This window comes from Pieris napi, chromosome 10, assembly GCF_905475465.1.
Source record: "Pieris napi chromosome 10, ilPieNapi1.2, whole genome shotgun sequence".
NCBI lineage: Eukaryota > Metazoa > Arthropoda > Insecta > Lepidoptera > Pieridae > Pieris > Pieris napi.
In genome coordinates this window covers 4235555-4254918 of record NC_062243.1, presented here as the reverse complement: position 1 = coordinate 4254918, position 19364 = coordinate 4235555, and the positions used below count along the sequence as shown (strand labels likewise).

General features: G+C 33.2%; 3 protein-coding genes across 10 annotated transcripts in view; 2 read left to right on the top strand and 1 right to left on the bottom strand.

Annotated features, from left to right (window-relative positions):
• Positions 1 to 8709, bottom strand: part of LOC125052836 (zinc finger SWIM domain-containing protein 8 homolog) — a 32558-nt gene extending 23849 nt beyond the window's left edge. For all 3 annotated transcript variants that reach the window (XM_047653853.1, XM_047653855.1, XM_047653854.1), the window contains exons 1-10: positions 8520 to 8709; positions 8180 to 8425; positions 7200 to 7448; positions 6307 to 6470; positions 5543 to 5853; positions 4722 to 4917; positions 4101 to 4226; positions 3542 to 3649; positions 2562 to 2819; positions 1501 to 1650 (exon numbers count right to left, since the gene is read on the bottom strand). In XM_047653853.1, the coding sequence (XP_047509809.1) occupies positions 1501 to 1650; positions 2562 to 2819; positions 3542 to 3649; positions 4101 to 4226; positions 4722 to 4917; positions 5543 to 5853; positions 6307 to 6470; positions 7200 to 7448; positions 8180 to 8425; positions 8520 to 8532 (1821 nt within the window). In that variant the 5' untranslated portion in view covers positions 8533 to 8709. The remainder of the gene's footprint in view (positions 1 to 1500; positions 1651 to 2561; positions 2820 to 3541; positions 3650 to 4100; positions 4227 to 4721; positions 4918 to 5542; positions 5854 to 6306; positions 6471 to 7199; positions 7449 to 8179; positions 8426 to 8519) is intronic.
• A 356-nt stretch (positions 8710 to 9065) lies between these two features.
• Positions 9066 to 19364, top strand: part of LOC125053061 (probable E3 ubiquitin-protein ligase HERC4) — a 29538-nt gene continuing 19239 nt past the window's right edge. For 4 of the 6 annotated variants that reach the window (XM_047654256.1, XM_047654258.1, XM_047654257.1 and 1 more), the window contains exons 1-6: positions 9066 to 9362; positions 9515 to 9689; positions 9792 to 10028; positions 14952 to 15108; positions 18602 to 18710; positions 19204 to 19335. In XM_047654256.1, coding sequence (XP_047510212.1) covers positions 9297 to 9362; positions 9515 to 9689; positions 9792 to 10028; positions 14952 to 15108; positions 18602 to 18710; positions 19204 to 19335 — 876 coding nt within the window. In that variant the 5' untranslated portion in view covers positions 9066 to 9296. The remainder of the gene's footprint in view (positions 9363 to 9514; positions 9690 to 9791; positions 10029 to 14951; positions 15109 to 18601; positions 18711 to 19203; positions 19336 to 19364) is intronic. The other 2 variants (XM_047654255.1, XM_047654259.1) reach the window with 2 other exon arrangements.
• LOC125053063 lies at positions 10055 to 13662 on the top strand. The gene is made up of 2 exons (XM_047654260.1): positions 10055 to 10340; positions 11054 to 13662. Exon 2 carries the CDS (start codon positions 11087 to 11089, stop codon positions 13463 to 13465), a length of 2379 nt encoding a protein of 792 aa, XP_047510216.1. The 5' UTR covers positions 10055 to 10340; positions 11054 to 11086; the 3' UTR covers positions 13466 to 13662.

The following is a 19364-nucleotide window of genomic DNA, read 5'->3' as shown; positions in this document are numbered from 1 at the left end:
TTGACCTGCTATTTGAAAAGTAGTCTTATATATCGATCACGTGACTAAAGTTGGTTGACAGATATGGTAAGATTCATAAACGAGACAGCGCTAAGTCGGACGTCAAAAATTTATTGAACTCGCGAGCTGTTCGCGCTAAGTCTCGTTTATGAATCTCACTCTAAGAGCAATAGCGCACTAGCGGCCAGGCCGCAGCGGCCAGGTCGCGGCGGCCATCGAGATAGAAACCATAGTATGAAATCGCCATAAAGCACGCGCACCTGGCCGCACGCGGCCAGCGGCCAGCGAGATCAAAGCGACGCATTTGCGGCCAGTGTTTGGTCGCTGGTCGCGGCGGCCACTGGGATCAATTGCTTTGAAGTTAAATAAGCGGCTAGCCGCGGCGGCCGCACATATTGTGGAACTACAGCGTGTTTTGTAATCATTGCGATGTCTTTCGACACGGAAAGATTTATAACCGAGATGGACTTAATTTTCTTAACAGTTCTTCAAACGAAGACTTGCTCATCCGCAAATAATTAAAGAACTTTTCATCATATTGTTGAAGGTCGGTGAAATAAGTATGAAATAATCCCTTTGTTCGCCTTTCACGTAGTAAGGGATGGACCCAATATTTTTTCCTTTTCTTTTTCTGCTTCTTACTAAGATACAAAAGCACTGCTATTTCCTCAACGTCCATTTTGAAGCGCGCTGTATAAGCAACTGACTATCGTAGCCGCAGTTTTGGCCCTGTGCGCTAGTGCGCTATTACCCTAAGGCCGTTTCTCCACTGCTCCGGTCCGGTACACGTTAATTACCGATCCGATTTAGAAACTCACAACAGTGCTTACGTACTTCTCCACTACTCCGGCATCCGGTTTTTAACGATCCGATAACTTGCTAGATCGGAACGCGGTGTTTTATCGGGTCAAGTATCCAAGGGGTTATAAATTATTATTCACATGTTTATTTATAGTTTCTTTAATTTGAAAGAATCTGGATAACCTGGACCAAACCAAATTATGTTGCTATTTATTTATATGTTTATACCATAGTATTAGTGAACTATTTATTAAGTAGATTATAATATTTTAAGATAGACAATATAAAGAAAGTAATAAACTTGCCAGGGCAATAACATATTCAGAATTTAGAACGTTTTATTAATAAAATAAAGTATATGGGTTTTAGTTAATATAAGTGTTGCATGATAAATATACAAGTATCGATTACTGTCGGATCGGATATAGTGGAGAAGCGCAATCCGGCCTTCCGATATTTTTCTCATGACTCGTTCCGGTATCAGACGCCGGACCTGAGCAGTGGAGAAAGGGCCTAAGAGTCCACTTCATGAAGAAAATAAAAGTGTTCTAAATATCAGTAGAAAAAAGGCTTCAGACTGCGAAGTTCCCGGCCTAGTTTACAATATGGCAAACCCAAACTAGATATATTAGTAATTGAATTATTAGTACCTAAATGAAAAAATTGTTATTGATGTGCACGAAAAGTAAAAAAACTAACCTGGTTCGAAGGACCAGCAATCGCCAAATCAACAGTTATTCTACTGTTTCTGTGAACCAGAGTGCGATGTCCTTGCATTGAGGGATCAGGATTCGTCAGCCTATAGCTGAGAGACATCTCGTTGTTAAGTACTGCCTTTGATGAATTTACCTATAGACGTACACGTACAACTTTATAATTTATTTCGTAATTACAGCTAACATAAATTATATATAACAAAAACAACTATACTAAATATAGCCAAATATAGAATACATAATATATACAAAAAGGTTCCAAAGTAAAAATATAAAAAAATTAAATACGTATAACTATGTACGTATTTAATTTTACTATACCTAATTCGGCTGTGTTGTGTGATGGTGTGACAGTGAGGGTGTGTATGTGGGGTTTAATTTAAAATAAAAAGACGAGCTTGAACAAACAAAACACTTCAAAATGTTTCTCTTTTATAAGATAAGAGTTACAATATTTTTCTGGAAAACCCTTATTATGACTTTAAATGGTATCTTTAAAGGGAACTAGAAGGAACTCTGAAATAGAATCGTATATAAATATACGATATATACTGTATAATATGCAGGGATCCAAATTGTTAAATTACGGCATAGTGGGCACTAAGACTATAAATACACACACAAATTATAAATAAAAGTAAATAACACAAGGCAAGTAGCTGTATAACGTCCTTATATTCAGCCAGGAAATTGTGTAATCCTTATTAATCTTTAAAACCAGAAAGTTTGTTAATGCAGCGCAGCGCATTTCTTCAGGTGTAGTTATACTTGTACAATAGTAAAATTATAACTACGTTATATGATAAAAATCCTATATCATAGACAAGTGAGCGATTAGAAGTCTCTCTCACACGTCGATTTTTGGATTTGAGACATGCCGATTTCCTGTACTATACCAACGACTGTTAAGTGCAAATATAGTAAGTTCATTGATACACGGCCGGGGATAGAACCTACGACCTCAGGGATGAGAGTCGCACGCTAAAGCCACGAGCCACTGCTAGTAGGTTAAAGTTTAAATCTTATTATATTTAGATACATTACCTGATGAACACTGTCTGCCTGCTTATCCGAATGCCTGAATATAGTAAAAGGACTATGGTAGAGCGGATTAAGGTCCTTTGTGTATGTAACACCAGCTATTGGGTAGTCGTCCCATTCAAGGAAACAGGCTTCCATTGCCGGGTTGAAGCCGGGAAATACTTCTGTCTCGCTTATACCGTTGATGTATGGCGGGTGAGAATGCGCACGCACATGGCGCGGATGCGACGTATTTATGTGATTGTTTCGATTCTTTGCCACCTGTACATTTGGAAAAAAATAATTTCATCTTAGTTTACCGGGCCATAATCATCAAAGTATAGTACTATAAGTACAAAGTATATAGATATCGAGGTATATATAGAGGTCGTATCACCCAGAAAAGACCCCCCACCGGGAGTAGATTCCACATTTCGCTAGTTCACAAAAGAAAATGTGAAAATGACAAAAGCACGATATCTCCTTATTAAACCACAAACCTACGATTTGTGGTTGTTGTGTGTGTATAACAATATAGTTAGTTAAGAAAAACTTAGAGAAAAGCTATATTATACACAACTTCAAAACAAAAGTTCTTACGGTCACACAACTATACTTAATGGCAATATGTCGACTTTTATAGAAACAAACACCGACCACTCCACAGCAAACAGAACGCAAACCTAACCCAAAAAACGCACTTTCTTCGCCCAACGCTTTTCTCTTTCAGATGTCCTTTCATCTCTTTCTTAAAAACAAAACTTTCACTCGCGATTCAAAACTTTATAAAAAATATTTTATACTAAGTGTTATGTAGAAGTGATTACTTTAAGTACCTGTAATCATAAGTATGTCAAGAGGAAGAGCCTAGCACAGGGAATTTATGTGTGAAGGCTAGTGCACTTTCTCATTTGACTGTATATTATTTATTATATGTTATACGGTTTGCATTCATCGGAAAAAATCAGGCCTTATAAATTTACTAAATATATCATCTAACATACCTTGTCCAAAACCTTCACGTGCCATTGAGTGAACTGCTCATGAAGCGTATCTCTTTCGTGTGGTGCGAGTCCAGGGTTCAAAGCCGCGAGACGCCATAACACCACCACCTGATAATTAAAATACATTTAAAACTCAATGTGGAAACTTTACAAACATGAAAAAAAACAGAAAAAAAATTGTGGTTTTTCCCGTGCCTGTAATATCTATGACCAGAATGAAACGCAGTCCAATTTAAATCCAAAAAGAACAGAGACGCCACGTTTAAGGTAACCACAGATTACTTTTTTCGTGATCATTTGTTTTTCTAATAGCTTAGTAGGCTAATGCTATACACGCAGTCGACTTTTGGGTCTAAGGCATTTCCTCACGATATCCTCCATACGAGCAAGTATTAAATGTGCACATACAAAAGACCATTAGTGCAAGTTGTGGCTCGAACCTAGAACCTCAGGGATGAGAGTCGCACTCTGACGTCATTAGGCAAACACTGCTCTGAATAATTATTAAAAAGAACATACCTATATGTAAACACAAATTTTTAATATAATTTATATTTACCTCGTCACACAGAGAAGAACAAGCGTGCTGAGCGGTGGAGTTGCCCCCGCCACCACCATGCTTCCCTCCCGTACCGCCACCCCACGCCACTAAGGCCGCTTTAGTGCTGTACCACCAGACTATTATCTAGCGAATTTAATAAATCTGTTACATATATGTAGATATAATAACGGCTCCATCCGTGTACGTTGATTTTACTTTCATAAGAAAATGAGTATTAAATCTCTCAAAGTAAATATATAATACTCGTATGTGTTTCAACACAAATTATTGCTTTGAAAACATCGGATTTTTTTTAAAGAAAATATAAAAACGGTTCGAAAAGCTATTCCGTTTTTTTTTTAATGTAAGTAAATAAATTATTACCCAACAAAACATAATACGGCCAATTTTTTTAAAACTTCTTACCTAATTATAATTTTATACACCTTTTACACCCACCAATTTTTACCCAAATCGGTTCAGCCGTTCTTGAGTTATAGATAGTGTAACTAATACCACTTTCTTTTATATAAATATTATTGGTTTTATAATTGATACGTAGCTATTTGTTGTTATAACCTATTTGTCTGAATTTTGTGGTCGAAATATATAAAAAAAAAAAAAAATATCCAAACAAACCTGTTCACAAGCCATGACCTCTTCAGTGATTATCTCGAGTAGAGGTATAGCATTTCGGTCGCTACGTTTGAACATCTCCCGGACAATGGACAGCAAATTCCACATGCCTTCAGGCTCACGTCCGCGCAAAGGCCGCAACAAGGACGACCACTCAGCCGCGGCCGGCGGAGCGCTTGTACTTAGATAATTTACGTCACTGTATACAATTTGTGGAAATGTAATTAATTTTTTTGTGTAAATTGTATTAAAAACAAAAAGCGATTATAGTAGTCATCTAAAAAATAAAATAAATAAATCAGTAGCGCTACAACCTCTTTAGCTCTGGGCCTCAGATTTCTGAATCTGTTTCATGATCATTTTTTAATCTAATAGGCAAGTAGGTGATCAGCCTCCTGTGCCTGACACACGCCGACGAATTTTTGAGTCTAAGACAAGTCGGTTTCCTCACGATGTTTTCCTTCACATGTCGAACGAATGAAAAAAAAATTAAAACTTTTTGAAAAATTAAATAAAAAAATGGAATATTTGTTTGTACTAATATGCACGATATTTCATAGATATTGCGAAATCTGTGGATTTTTTTGGTTATAGAGCATGATTTATAGTTGCAGTTAGCTTTTCTTTTATATATATATATTTGTAATTGAAAGAGAAAATGAGGTATAAAATTAAGAAAAATGTTTCTTCACAGCGGGAGATTAACCCTATTCCTTCTATATTAAATATTTTTATTAAGAATCAAATCTGGGAGAGCTAAAATATTAATTGAGAATGAATTCAACTAAGATACAGAGACAGTAAATAAACAACAATCGATTTACCTAAACACAATTGGAGTTGGTACACAAAATTTCACCAATATTTTATTAATATTGTTGTGTAATGTTTTCTCATCGAGGAACCATGATGTGTATTCATAGGCCGATGCACCTGCGGTTGGGTCAGGAGCCCCGCAAGTTGTGTTAATTTGGTTCGGTTGAGCTGATAATAACTCGTCCAATATTTTCTGAGCCGTTGGAAGAATTTGTCGTGGTAACTCGGATATGAGGTATTGTGCAAATTTCTGTAATTGATCTCGCTGCAATCTCTGTAGAGACTCTGATACCGGTGCTCTGAGACATACTTGAGTTGGCTAAAATTAAAATAGATATTGTTCAACAGATGTATAACGCGAATTTCTTACATAACATAACTCAATGTTTTCACTGCTTTTCAGAAATTAAAATGAATTTCTGTGTAAGTTTAATCTTAATGTGTACTTGCTTAAACAAAAAAATATTCTAAAACAAAATTTTGACAGGTATTTTTGGGAAGTTATATAATCCCATACTGAAAATTTACAACTAAAATGCTTAATGTATGATTTATTTATTTAATCAAATGCAGTCTTTTCTCTCAGATTTTAATCTCATTTCAGGTTTTTATTATACTATATTTAAGAATATGGCCTATAAAGGTGTTGTGACTAAATTAGAAAATAAAAATTGCAACACAACATAACTCTTAAAAATGTTTGAATGAAATATGTAATTTCCTTATATAATAATAGATTTTGAGAACTAAATATAAATTTGCAGAAACTTACTAAATGTATTCTAAAGAGACACACAGCAACAATATGTGAACACCAATGAGCTGATGAGGAACAAGTACAGTTACATGATGATATCTTTTGCCTGTCAAATGTCACAGCTACATTAAACTGAGTCCTTGCCATGGTAAGTAAAACTGTTGCAGATAAGTGAAAACCTGTAAAACACATATTGTTAACAATCACTAGATACAATTTTCTATAAATGTTTTAAATTTCTGTACTGGATTCAAACACAATTAAATACAGTCAAACCTGGATAAGCGAGAGTTCAAGGGGGCACAATCTCATTCTCGCTTATAGAGGTTTCTCACTATCACGAGTTTCTCACTATCACGAGTTTCTCGCTAATGCAGGTACATGCGTAGCGTTTCTCTCTTATAGGGGTATGCAGCAATACCAAGTCACAGCAAGTACCAATGTAGTAAATATGTAATATGACAAAATTATGTGCATAATGTGCACAACATTATTATGTACATATATATTTTATTTTATTTAGAACTTATTTACACTTTAAAAAATCCTGAATGAATGAAAATGTCAAATTTGTAATTTGTTACTGTATGTGTGTATGTTTATTGTAGCTATAGTTCCTCCTAAATAATATAAATAAATTAAACCTCGACTGTCGCTTATAGAGGTATAGATAAGTAGCAGTCTCACTTACGGAGGTCCATGAGGGAAAAACGACTCTCTTTTACAGAGGTTTCTGATTCTCGCTAATAGAGGTTTTGGGAGCTTAAAATGACGGGTCCCGGCTATTACTCTCACTTATAGAGTTTTCTCACTTACCCAGGTTTGATTGTATATATATATAATGAAAAAATATATACTTGTAGTAGTTGTTGGAATATCTTAAAAACACAAAAAAATTTAAACCATACCAATTTGTAAAACATCTTTAACCGCTTTGTCTCTAAACAGGTGTTCTCCTCTCTGAAATTCTTCAGCTGATCCATTTGCAAGACATGAATAAAGACGTATATCATCTTCACTCTCTGGGAAGCTCCAAAACGCAATTTGTAGTTGTAATTGCTCTGGTACTGGTGGATACACATGTTCAACTAACTCAAATGGAATGTGACTGGCGACACACTTAGCAGCCAACTCACTTAGTGATGATACTGGTTTGTCTGTTGAGAAATATGTATAAAAGATAATTTTTAAAATCAAAATAAAAGTCTAGGGTTACTAGAGTTCTTCTAATAAAATTATTTCTTTAGAGATACACCTAAGCTAAATTTATTTTAAACAGAACTTTTTTAAATCTGAAATCTGTAGATAGCAGATGCTGCTGGATGTGTTAATCTTTAAAAATAAACTAAAATACAAAAAAAAAAAACATTAAAAATTTACTCAAATCATATAAATAACAATCAACATTTTAGAAATCTTAATAAATTATAAACATGTAAAATTAACAATTAAGTGGATACAAAAAATTACTGACCACCAACTTTCACTTTATTATATCAAGCTTTATTGAATTCTAAGATAAACAGAGAATCAGTGAAAGTTAAGAAAGTTTCTGACATAATTAGATGAAACCATTTTTAAAGTTAACTGAAAGAACAAAGAAATCTCATGTCGAAACAAAAAGAGCAAGTTTTCAAAGCTGAGGTATTATTAACTGCTCAGTCCAGTCAAAGGTAAATGACTTTAGACCACCTGTTCTTTATGTCAATAGATGCATACAAAACACACATAACTGACATAAAAGGTTCACCCAATAATATATAGGTAATGATTCCAGTTTTACGAATGCATCTTTAACAAATAAATATAGGGAATACCACAATCAAACATAAATTATGTCACGAATATAAGCCAAAACGGAAACAAAGGATCAGCTGTCACAAAGTACCTTGAGTTGGTTTTTTCGTTGGCCGAGGTCCGAATGAATTGGGAAAATTTGGTCTTCTCCAGCCTCGCCAATTATTACACAGGCTTTCGGGTTCCGAACTCCAGCTACACATAGAATCTTCTTCGAAACGTTCGGAATCTTCAAAACTGAAGTGATCTCCCTCCTCCCAATCAAGTAAGGGCGATCCCACATCCACTGGGACAGCTGATCGTCCCGCTTTCCCATTATTATTTGATGTCCCCGCCACTTTATCGAAAATAATTGAAATTTGTTAGAATAATTTCGCTGGATCACTGCAGCGAATTCAGTAGAGGTAATCACTAACACTAAATATGCATACTTTTTATACGCATAGGTTTTTATGACATTGATTATACTCTCTGTGGTAAGAATTGATTGAACTAAAATGCATCACAAAATTAGGGAACTGAATCACTTTCTATTCAAAAATCAAACGATTCAAATAAATTCCTATTTTCTATGGAGTACAATAACAAATATGGCCGTGCAACGTCTTAGTTCGACACCCCCCTCGGCCCTGTCCCTTTCCACACCCCTCAGCGCCTCTCGCAAAGTTCATTGTCTTGCTATAGGTTTAACTTTTTAGTAATAGATGGCAGATTTAAGAAAAAATATAATTTTAGAAAATACAAAGAAATACAACATGAATAGAGGGCAAAAATAAAAAATCTATTTATTCCTAATAAAATGAGAAACGTTTAAATATTTCATTTGCGATAACTTTTTTCGGGAAATAAATCTGTGCAAAATATATATTTATATCTTATAACTGTCATCTGGGCTACCAAGTTTATTATCAAATATGAAATGTCAAGAAACATCAAACAAGATTGTTCTCGATAAACTGTTACTGAATAAATTCTCAATTCTGGATTATTTCTGGTACGAGTTACCAGTTACCACAAGTTACTGTTACTACATATATTTTTATTACTTACAAAATCACAAAAATGTCTTAGATAAAACGATTGTCTTGATGTGTTTCACCAATATATTTAGGACGAAAAAAACAGTTTAAACAGGGTATTTCTTAAGGTTATAATATAGTTGGAATAATTTTTAGTTTTCAAATTCATATACTGTTATTTTACTAAAAATGTTTTGTTGGGGGAACGCAACACATCACGAATTATGTATTGATGGGTCTGAAAATCTTGATTTGGTAAGCGTCATTGTGTATTTCACATAATATTTTCAATATTGCGTATTTTAATAATTTTGCATAATATATTTTTGTTGTTTATCTAAAGATCTTTCTAGATTTTTATAGTCACTCAGAAAACCTTACCTTTACTGCTTATTTGAATACTACAGATCATAAAGCCAACAATTTCGAAATGGAAGGAGAGTGGTCATGTACAATCAGTAGCAGCTGGAGAGTTCCATTCATTATACTTGACCAACATTGGCCATCTGTATTCATGTGGCAACAATGATGTTGGCCAGTTGGGGCGGCATACAAAGGATGATGATGGAAAATATCCAGGTTGTTGTGTTTTGGATGATTTACCATATCCTCTCATGTTATTGTTTTTTATTTTTATTTTTAATAATGTTGAAAATAAAATTTAATCATTGCTTTCTATTCCAGCTCTTGTAGAAACATTTAAAGGTTGCAATTTATCAGCAATAGCATGTGGACTGCAGCATTCAATGGCAATTGATGAATGGGGTCAACCTTTTAGTTGGGGTTCTGACAGTATGGGCCAATTAGGTAGTAATCTAGGGGCACATGCTCAAGATAAACCTAAAATTATTAAATTACTAGCTACAAAAAATTTAATACAGATAGCTTGTGGTTCTTACCATTCTATAGCATTGACAAATAGTGAGTATTTTATCCTACATTATAGATTACATATCGCACATCCGCTCAAATAACGTCATAACTCGATAAAATGTCAAATGACTTTAATTGTACCATTCGTATCAGAATAACACATACTTCATGCTCATAAATCGTCATAGACGTAGTTCAATTATTTGTCCCTAGATGGCACTTGTGACGTTCTATTGTTTACCGAAAGTTGTGCCGCGGCGAACATAAACAGTGTCATGTTACGACTTGCGCGAGGTGGTCATACGGGCGTTGTTCAGTAAAAGTGAATTGTGTCGAATCAAGACAGTCTTTGTAAACGAGGTAAGTAACATTTTATTTTCTTTTTTGCAACTAAACTGATGCTTGTCGAGTTATGCCAGTATACGTGATTGAAACAATTCAATTTACACATTTGTTAATCACTAATAATGACCTATGCAGAGTTATGGCGGTATACGTGATTGAAATTATATTATTAAACATGTTTGTTTATCACTAATACTGACCTATGCAGAGTAACGACGGTATACGGGATTGAAACAATTCAATTTACACATTTGTTAATCACTAATACTGACCTATGCAGAGTTACGACGGTATACGTGATTGAAATTATATTATTAAACATGTCTGTTTATCACTAATACTGACCTGTACTAATGTATGACAGTATATGTGATCGGGATGATGGCACAATATGTTTTATTAGATAATAAATCTGAATTATGTTGAATTTTGACTTTATTCATAAATAAAACGACTGAAAATAAAACTATGTGTCAGCAAGAAAACTGATTTGTCTTCAATTATGCTCGTGTTTTTGACTATGATTATTAATAAAGTGATAGATTTATTAATTTAAAATTATCGTATAGTGATAGTATAAAATTATTTTAGGTACTGTTTACGCATAATGTTTTTTTTTAATTCCCTGAGGCCACATTGTTGTTTTTTTTTTAGTTTAAAACCTTAAAAAATGTTTAGGTAGGTATTTAATTGTTTTTAACTAATTGTGTTGTTCATCTTGTTCTCAGGTGTTATTCGGTTTGGCGGTGTCACTTGTAACTATGTCCAGATCCAGAAAAATATTGTCATTATGTCTGGAACCCAATGACCATCATAACACAGTAACTGATGACTTGTCTATTGTGGCGGAAGATACGCAACCAAAAGATGTAGAAGAAAATTGTGACACGTCAAATAAAGAGAATACATATCATATAAATGAACCTACTACACACATTCCCAACTTACAGGTAGAATGTAATAGAATAGAGAATGAAGACTGTAATTTGCAAGAACCCGAATCTACGGGTGAAGAAACAGACGATTCTGTTAAAGATCGTGATTATAAATTGTCTTCCAAAAAGCGTAGCAAGAATTTAGTAGTTTCTCGTCAGCGATCATCTAGTACTTCATCTACAAATTCCTCTTCGTCTAGTTCATCCTCATCTAGTTCATCTTCATCTAGTTCATCCTCTTCTGATACTCCTTCGTCTAATAGAAATTCTCCAACATCTACCTCTGTACTATTGTCACTTAATAAACAAACAAATCAAGACAACAATGAATGCTTGCCTTCAACTTCCAAAGAAATTAACTTAAATAGTATTCATTCTCCAATACCAAACGAGACCGTAGTACAGGGAAATTTCAATACACGTAAGAGACGCCGTGGAGAGGCACAATGGAAGCAGAATATAACAAAAGTTTTACGAAACTCTGGATTACCCTATCAAACGAAGTCCGGACGAAATATTTCTAAGAAACAAATGAAACCAAGTTGTGGAGAAGGTTGTAGACTTAAATGCAGCTATTTTCTTACCGATGAAATAAGAATTCAAATCTTTGATTCTTATTGGGCTTTGAAAGATTTAGAGAAACAGAGACTATTCATTCACAAACACATACAACAGATAGAGATAAAGTTTCGGTCTACCAAAGCACAGAAAAATCGAAAAATCAACTATGCATTTTACTTTGAGGTTGAAGGTTCATTAAAAAGGGTTTGCAAAACAATGTTTAAAAATACATTGGATATTAATGATAGAACAATTAGAACTGTAACAGAGAAATCTACTGGAGGATTTTTGAAAGAAGATGAAAGAGGGAAACACGGTAAACATTATACTGTAGGTGACACTATAAAAAATGATATAAGAAATCATATAAAACGTATACCGAAAATTGAAAGTCATTATTTAAGAGCACAAACAACACGAGAATACATTGATGGAGGAAAGACTATATCTGACTTACATAGAGATTATGTGAATGAATGTAAACAAGATGGACGCAACTTTGGAAACTACGTAATGTACAGTCGTATTTTTAACGGTGAATTTAATTTAGGATTTTTTGTGCCAAAAAAAGACAGATGTGAATTATGTGTAGCTTATGAAAATGCAGTTCCCGAAAGTAAACTGTTGCTCAAAAAAAAATATGATGAACATTTAGTGGACAAGGTTTTATCCAGGGAAGAAAAAAAGCGAGATAAAATAGCCCTAAAAGAAAACAAAAACCTGATTGTATCTGTATACGATTTACAAGCAGTTTTACAGGTACCTCGTGGTGATGTTTCTGTTTTTTATTATAAGAGCAAATTAAATAATATGAACTTTACGATAAGCAAATTGAAAGCAGAAGAATCGGGAAAAAAGAAAAAAAGGCAACAGACTGAAGACGATAGTTACAATGGAGACACTATTGTAAATAACAGTATTACCGATTGTTATTTTTGGCACGAGGGTCAGGGTAATCGGGGTTCAGATGAGATTGGTAGCTGTTTGCTTAAATATATAGAAAAAGAATTGCATGATTACGAGGGTGACCAACTAGCTGATATAGTTTTTTATTCGGATAACTGTTGCGGCCAAAACAAAAATAAGTTTATTGTTGGATTGTACATGTATGCAATATTGAAGTTTAGTAATTTAAATTCTATTACTCATAAATTTTTGATAGCCGGACATACGCAAAACGAAGGTGATGCCATACATTCGGTAATCGAAAAGCAAATAAAACGTTCCTTGAAAACTGGTCCAATTTACGTGCCAAGTCAGTACGTACAAATAATTAAAGAGGCTAAGAAAACTGGGGAACCACTAAGAGTTAATGAACTATCACACACCGATTTTATTAATTTAAAAAGATTAGTTAGTGATCTAGGTATTACTACTTTAAATAAGCTAAAGATTTCTGAAGTTAAAATGATGATGATTACCAAAGCCGCACCAAATATTTTAAAGTACAAAACGTCGTACACTGACATTGAATGGTCTGAAACTAATTTACTTTCTCGAAATAAAAAAATAATAGTTCCTGATCTAAAGCAAGTTTATGCTGCTAAAATAGAGATTAAGGAACGGAAAAAGAATGACTTAATGACATTACTTCTTAACAACCACATTCCTAGTTTTTATGCCAACTTTTATAATAGTTTATAAGTTTAATTATTTTTTATTACACTGTCTACTCTCGTGTTATTGCACAGCTGATTGTTATAAGTACTTAAAGTATTTTATTTTGATAGAAGTTCATTTTTAGACTTACTGTTACAAATTGTGATTTTAAATAAGTATTGAAATACCTAGATTATTTAATTTTCATAGAGTGTTTATATATTATAGTGATAGAGTGTGAATTGTTTATTTTTCAGTTAAGACGTTGTAAATTATAAGTTCCTTAATTTGATTTATTTTTTCAATGCTATAGAGGTGTACTACCCTCGTTTTAATTAAACTGTTGATCGTTTTGAAGTACATAGATTATTTAATTTTGATAGAAAGTTGTTTTTTTTTCAGTTATAAGTTTGAAAATTTAATTGTCTTTATATAAAAAGGCATTTCAAAGTCTAATATGTGTGTAATACACGTTATATTAAAGAATATTATATTGTATTTCATTACAAGTTAAAAATACTTGTGTCATTATAATAAACAAATTATAATAAAACTTTGTATTTTTTGTACATATAGTGTCACAACCCAGATTATTTCAATGTTTTTTTCAGGATTTTCAGATTACTAATAATATGAATTTATAGAGCTTAAAAAAACATTATAACTCGGTGAAGAAAGTTTTCTTCTAAAATAGTTCCCTTTTTAATTATGATCCAAAAACTAAACAAATTAAGTTGGGTAAACTTTAAATGTCTTTCCTGAAAAATGTAGTTTTTGGAGTTGTGACGTTATTTGAGCGGAGGTGCGATATATTAAGCATTTATTTATTTAATAGCCTTACATACAAATACAGTATAGCCAAGTTTGCTATAATAATTAGGGATAGGGATTTTGAATCTTTATTTCTGGTATAATTTCACAATTTTTACATGGAAACCTTGATACATTATGTATTTATTTTCACTAAATATTTACAGTTATACTACACAAAAAAGAAAATAACAGCAATAAATAGTATAATAATTAAAGAAATAACACACAAATCTATGTTATATTGCCATAAAGCAGGCCAAATGTTGTTGGTTGGTTGGGTGGTAATTGACACAGGCAGGCTATGAAATAGGTGCACTCCCTAAAACTTACTACACTTTCAAAATATTAAGTGTCAAACAACTTGTTTAAAATTTATTGAGACCTTTGATTATATTTTTCCTATATTAGCTATAAATAATCCACGCAAAGTTTGTTAAAAAGTGTTACGGGTTTTGAAAACTTTTAAGGCAAATTTAATTAAATCTGTCAAATTGTTCATAAGTTATGCTAAATCAAATTGTAGTTTTTTAGGATGTCTCATTGTAATATTTCATAATAATATTGACCTAATTGAGCAGGTTTCTATACAGTTGTTTGGATTCTTAAGTTATTTATGTAACGGTTAGAAAACATGTACATGTGTATTTAAAAACATTGCTTTGTATATCTTGTACAAGAAGCAATACACTGTAGTACATTGAATTCATAAACATTTCAGATGGTGAATTATATACCTGGGGTGCAAATAGTTTTGGTCAGTGTGGTTTAGGCATGATGTCAAATAAGGAAACAACACCACAACAGATAACATCATTAGTTGGTGTGCCCATTGCATTGGTCACTTGTGGGAGTAACCATACATTCGTCTTATCTAAGTAGGTATACATATATGTATATATTGGTAAAAATTGTGTATAAATGAAGCAGCAATACTACCTAATATGTACACATACCTTACATAATATTTTTTGTAAGGTATATTTTGTACATTCTGAGAAAGCAATGTATGTTTTTAATGATGTTATAAAACATATTTATCAGGTGATTTAGCACACTTTTTCTTGAAAATGGTCTGCAATCTGATTTATAGAATAAACTATACACAGTAATTTCTTATTTTTTGCTATTATTTACTATCATTGCTTTGTGAACCAATATGTGTTGCGGTCTTGAGAAACTTCCATTGCTCCCTATCTTGTGCCACTCCCCGCCAGCAACTGCTTTCAGTAGGTCCTCAGCCATTTTTTTTTTTTTTTTTTAAAGCTTTATTTAATCCATACATACAACAATTGTTAGTTTATATTCCTTAATATTTTATTAGTATTAGTTAAGTTAGTAAGTTTTAACAAAATTTAAGTTAGATTTTTTTTTATTATTATTTTTTTATATCTGGTTTTTGTATGGCCCCTTTTAGGGTAAAAGCCTCCTCCATAATTTTCCATTTTTCTTTGTTTTGCGCAACATCCATCCAGTTTTCCCCCGCTAGTTCTACAATGTCATCTGTCCATCTTTCCCTTGGTCGTCCTATACGCCTCTTTCGAGTAGGTCCAGTCCATTTTGTTATTTCTAGTGTCCATCTTTTATCCCGCGCTCTAGCAATATGACCTGCCCATTTCCATTTTAGCCTTAGAGCTTGTTCAAGTGCATCTGTAAGTTTGGTTTTTTTACGGATTTCAACATTTTTTATTTTGTTTATTCTCCTTAACTTTAGGATGCTTCTTTCCATTGCATGCTGGCAAGACAGGATTTTTCTAGTTGTTTTCTTGCTGAAAACCCACGTTTGACTTGCGTATGTAAGACAAGGTAAAATATTTGAATCCATCATTATCTTCTTGTGTTGTAGACTGTAGTTTCCTTTCAGAATTTCCTTGTGGGTCCAGTATTTCTTCCAAGTCACGTTTATTCTTCTATCTACTTCGTTTTCACTGCTGTTCTTATCGAAAGATACTTGTTTTCCTAAATATACATATTTGTTAACATATTCTATAGGTTTACTGTCGACTCTGATTGGCTGGCACACACTGTTGGATAAGATTCTTGTTTTTGTGGTATTCATGTAAAGCCCGACTTTTTGACTTTCCCTGTCTAATGTTTGGAGCATTTTTTTCTAATTTTGTAGCGGTGTCACTGAAGACGGCTATGTCGTCTGCGAATCTAAGGTGAGTAAGATGTTTGTTTCGTATCCAGAGGCCGTTATTATTCCATTCTATACCTTTGAATACATCTTCGAGGACTGCTATAAATAATTTTGGGGAAAGTGGGTCACCCTGTCTTACACCTCTTTCAATTCGAATTTCTCGGCCTTTGTTTTCTAGCTTTATTCTACCAACACTATTGCTGTATATGTTCTGTAATATATTTATATATTTTTCATTTACTTTATTATTTTTAAGCGCTTTCCATATGGATGTATGCGTTATACTGTCGAACGCTTTCGAATAGTCTACAAATGCTATGTAGAGTGGTTTGTTAAATTCATTGTATTTTTCGATGATTTGTTCGATAGTGTGGATGTGTTCGATAGTAGAATATCCTGGGCCGAAGCCTGCTTGCTCTACTGGTTGGTTATTGTCAATTTTTGTTGATGTTCTACTTAGTATTATTGATGAAAACAATTTATATATTACGGATACCAAACTGATTGGCCTGTAGCCTCAGCCTCAGCCATTTGTTAATATCAATTTTTTTTACAATAATATTTTTTTTTATATATAAATCATATACTAGTGCCATTAATAACTAGTAATTCGCGCCGGTTTTACTTCTAAGATTAGTAAAAATTTAAATATTTCATTAAAATCTTATTTAATTACGTATCTTCTTTAATATCTGAGACTTAATTATAGTAATAATAATTTCACTGTCACCATGTTTTAGTGGTTAACACACAGAGTGGACTCTTAGGTTGGATTTCCAGTAAATAACTATTTTGGTTAAAAGTGCATATTATACAGTGTATATTTTAAGGGTACAATATTTTATGATGCTTCGCGCCACTTTTTCGAAAATATTCTTTAAATATTTACAGGCCAGAAGCAGTACGGGCTCCCGCAGCTCTCGCTTAACACTTCCTAATAACATGTTTCACAAATTTGGTCACCACACGCTGTCAAATGCTCACTATATCTTATTTTATATTTCTCTGATTTAATTTATCGCGTAAGTATAGAGTCCGTTCTGTGTGCATTTTGATTCTCGTTTATCCTTGGAACGAGATACCACTTATTAGCATCTTTTCCATCAACGGTAGTAGTATGATAGGTCTATAAAATTTCGGGTCTGTATAAGTTCATCCGGGCATTTGCAATGCGATAATAGATCTTTCCACATTTTATAAAAATATCCTAATTTGAAGCATTTGTTTCTAATCGCCAGGAGGAATACCAGGTTTGCAGTTATTTCTGCTGTAGAGCCATCTTTATCACGTGATTTTTTGTGGTTGAAAGATTAAGCTGCAATTTTTAATTCGGCCATGCTAAATGGTGGGTCACAGATATTGCATTATCATCCACTGTATTAGCAAATTCTCTTTATTTCTGGTGCTTCTTGATTCCTTGTCGTCTATGTATACCTTGCCACATAATTTCCTTATTCTGCTTTTCGCAAAACTGTTTCCAATTTGAGTTTCTTTTGTCATTTTCAACTTGCTGCCCACGGGCCAATACGCCACTTTTTGTTATAATTTATTTTTTCAAGACTTATTCATGGCACCACCATGCTACACCAGTTTTGCTCTAGTTTTAAATGATTGGTATGATTATGTCTTATGTTACATGTAGCATTTTTGATGATTGTACCTATACAAAACTACAACTTTATCTAGGTCATTAGTGTTAGTAATCTTGCTTATGGTGTCCCTGTTGATTAAATTTAGACTAAAAGTCTATTAATTTCAATGAATAAAGTCCAACATGTCATTTTTGTATTGAATTTTCTAGTTTTTTTGATGATTTTCACTCCTTTTGATTTTTCTAACATGATTTGAAATGTTATTGAATTATGATCCAAGGTTACTATATATGCTAGGTCCATTTTCCAGGCGTCAATCCATTCTAAAAGATCGTTGCTGCAATAGCATGCTGTTGTCAATGAATCTTGTTGTTGAGTGAGTTGAGTTGAGTCCCCTCTTATAGTGGCAAAAGTTGGCGTATAGCTTTCGTTCAGTACATGCATTCCAAAGTGAGAACGTGGCTTCTACGGCGAGAATTATTTTGTTTTGTAATGATTTTAATAGTGTTAATAAAAAAATTAATGAAATAAACAATTTTGTTGGTTGTTGGCATTTCACAATTGTATGTGTATTTGAAGATATTTTTAAAATACTGAGATAATAATAATAATAATTTAAATAATACTAATTTTTCTCAGATCTGGAGCTGTTTATGGGTTCGGTAAAAATGGTCACGGTCAATTAGGACTACAAGATAAGGATAACAGATGTTATCCTACTCATTTGAAATCACTACGTAATGTTAAGGTAATTTATTATCAGCACTACTGACTTTTTGAACTTGCGGCAGAATTTATTCAAGAGATAAGGGACCGTTCAAGTATCACGTAAGCAATATGGGAGGGGGGGATCTTATTTGGTGATTACGTCAACAGAAGTTATTTACTTTTTTATACATATTACCCACACATTGTCTATGCTTCAAAACGAAATGAATTGTCGAGGATTGCTATAAAAAATAAATACGTAATAATAATACTATGAGAGCTTTGCTTACCTATGCTGACAAGAGGATTGGGGGGGGGATAAATCTCAGTAAATCTGCTTACATTATACTTTTTTCTAAAATAATGATATCAATAGCCATAATGTTTTATCATAAAACATGGACTGAATATAGTGCCGTTTTTGTTACCATAGTTACTATTATATTATGAAACCGAAAAAGTATCATGTATCAGTATTTTGAAAATGTGGTCAAAGTAACACAATTGTTTAATATATTATTGTAATGTTACAGGTTTGTTACATTTCATGTGGGGAAGACTTCACAGCGTTTTTAACGTTAGATGGTGGAGTGTTTACATGTGGTTCAGGGGAATATGGACAGACGGGGCATGGGTCGGTCAAAGATGAATTGGTTCCTAGAAAAGTAAGTATTATGCAGTGCCAATATGTTTT

Bases quoted from the DNA above. Each gene is read 5' to 3' on its own strand.
- LOC125053063 (XM_047654260.1), top strand. From the start codon at position 11,087: ATGTCCAGATCCAGAAAAATATTGTCATTATGTCTGGAACCCAATGAC.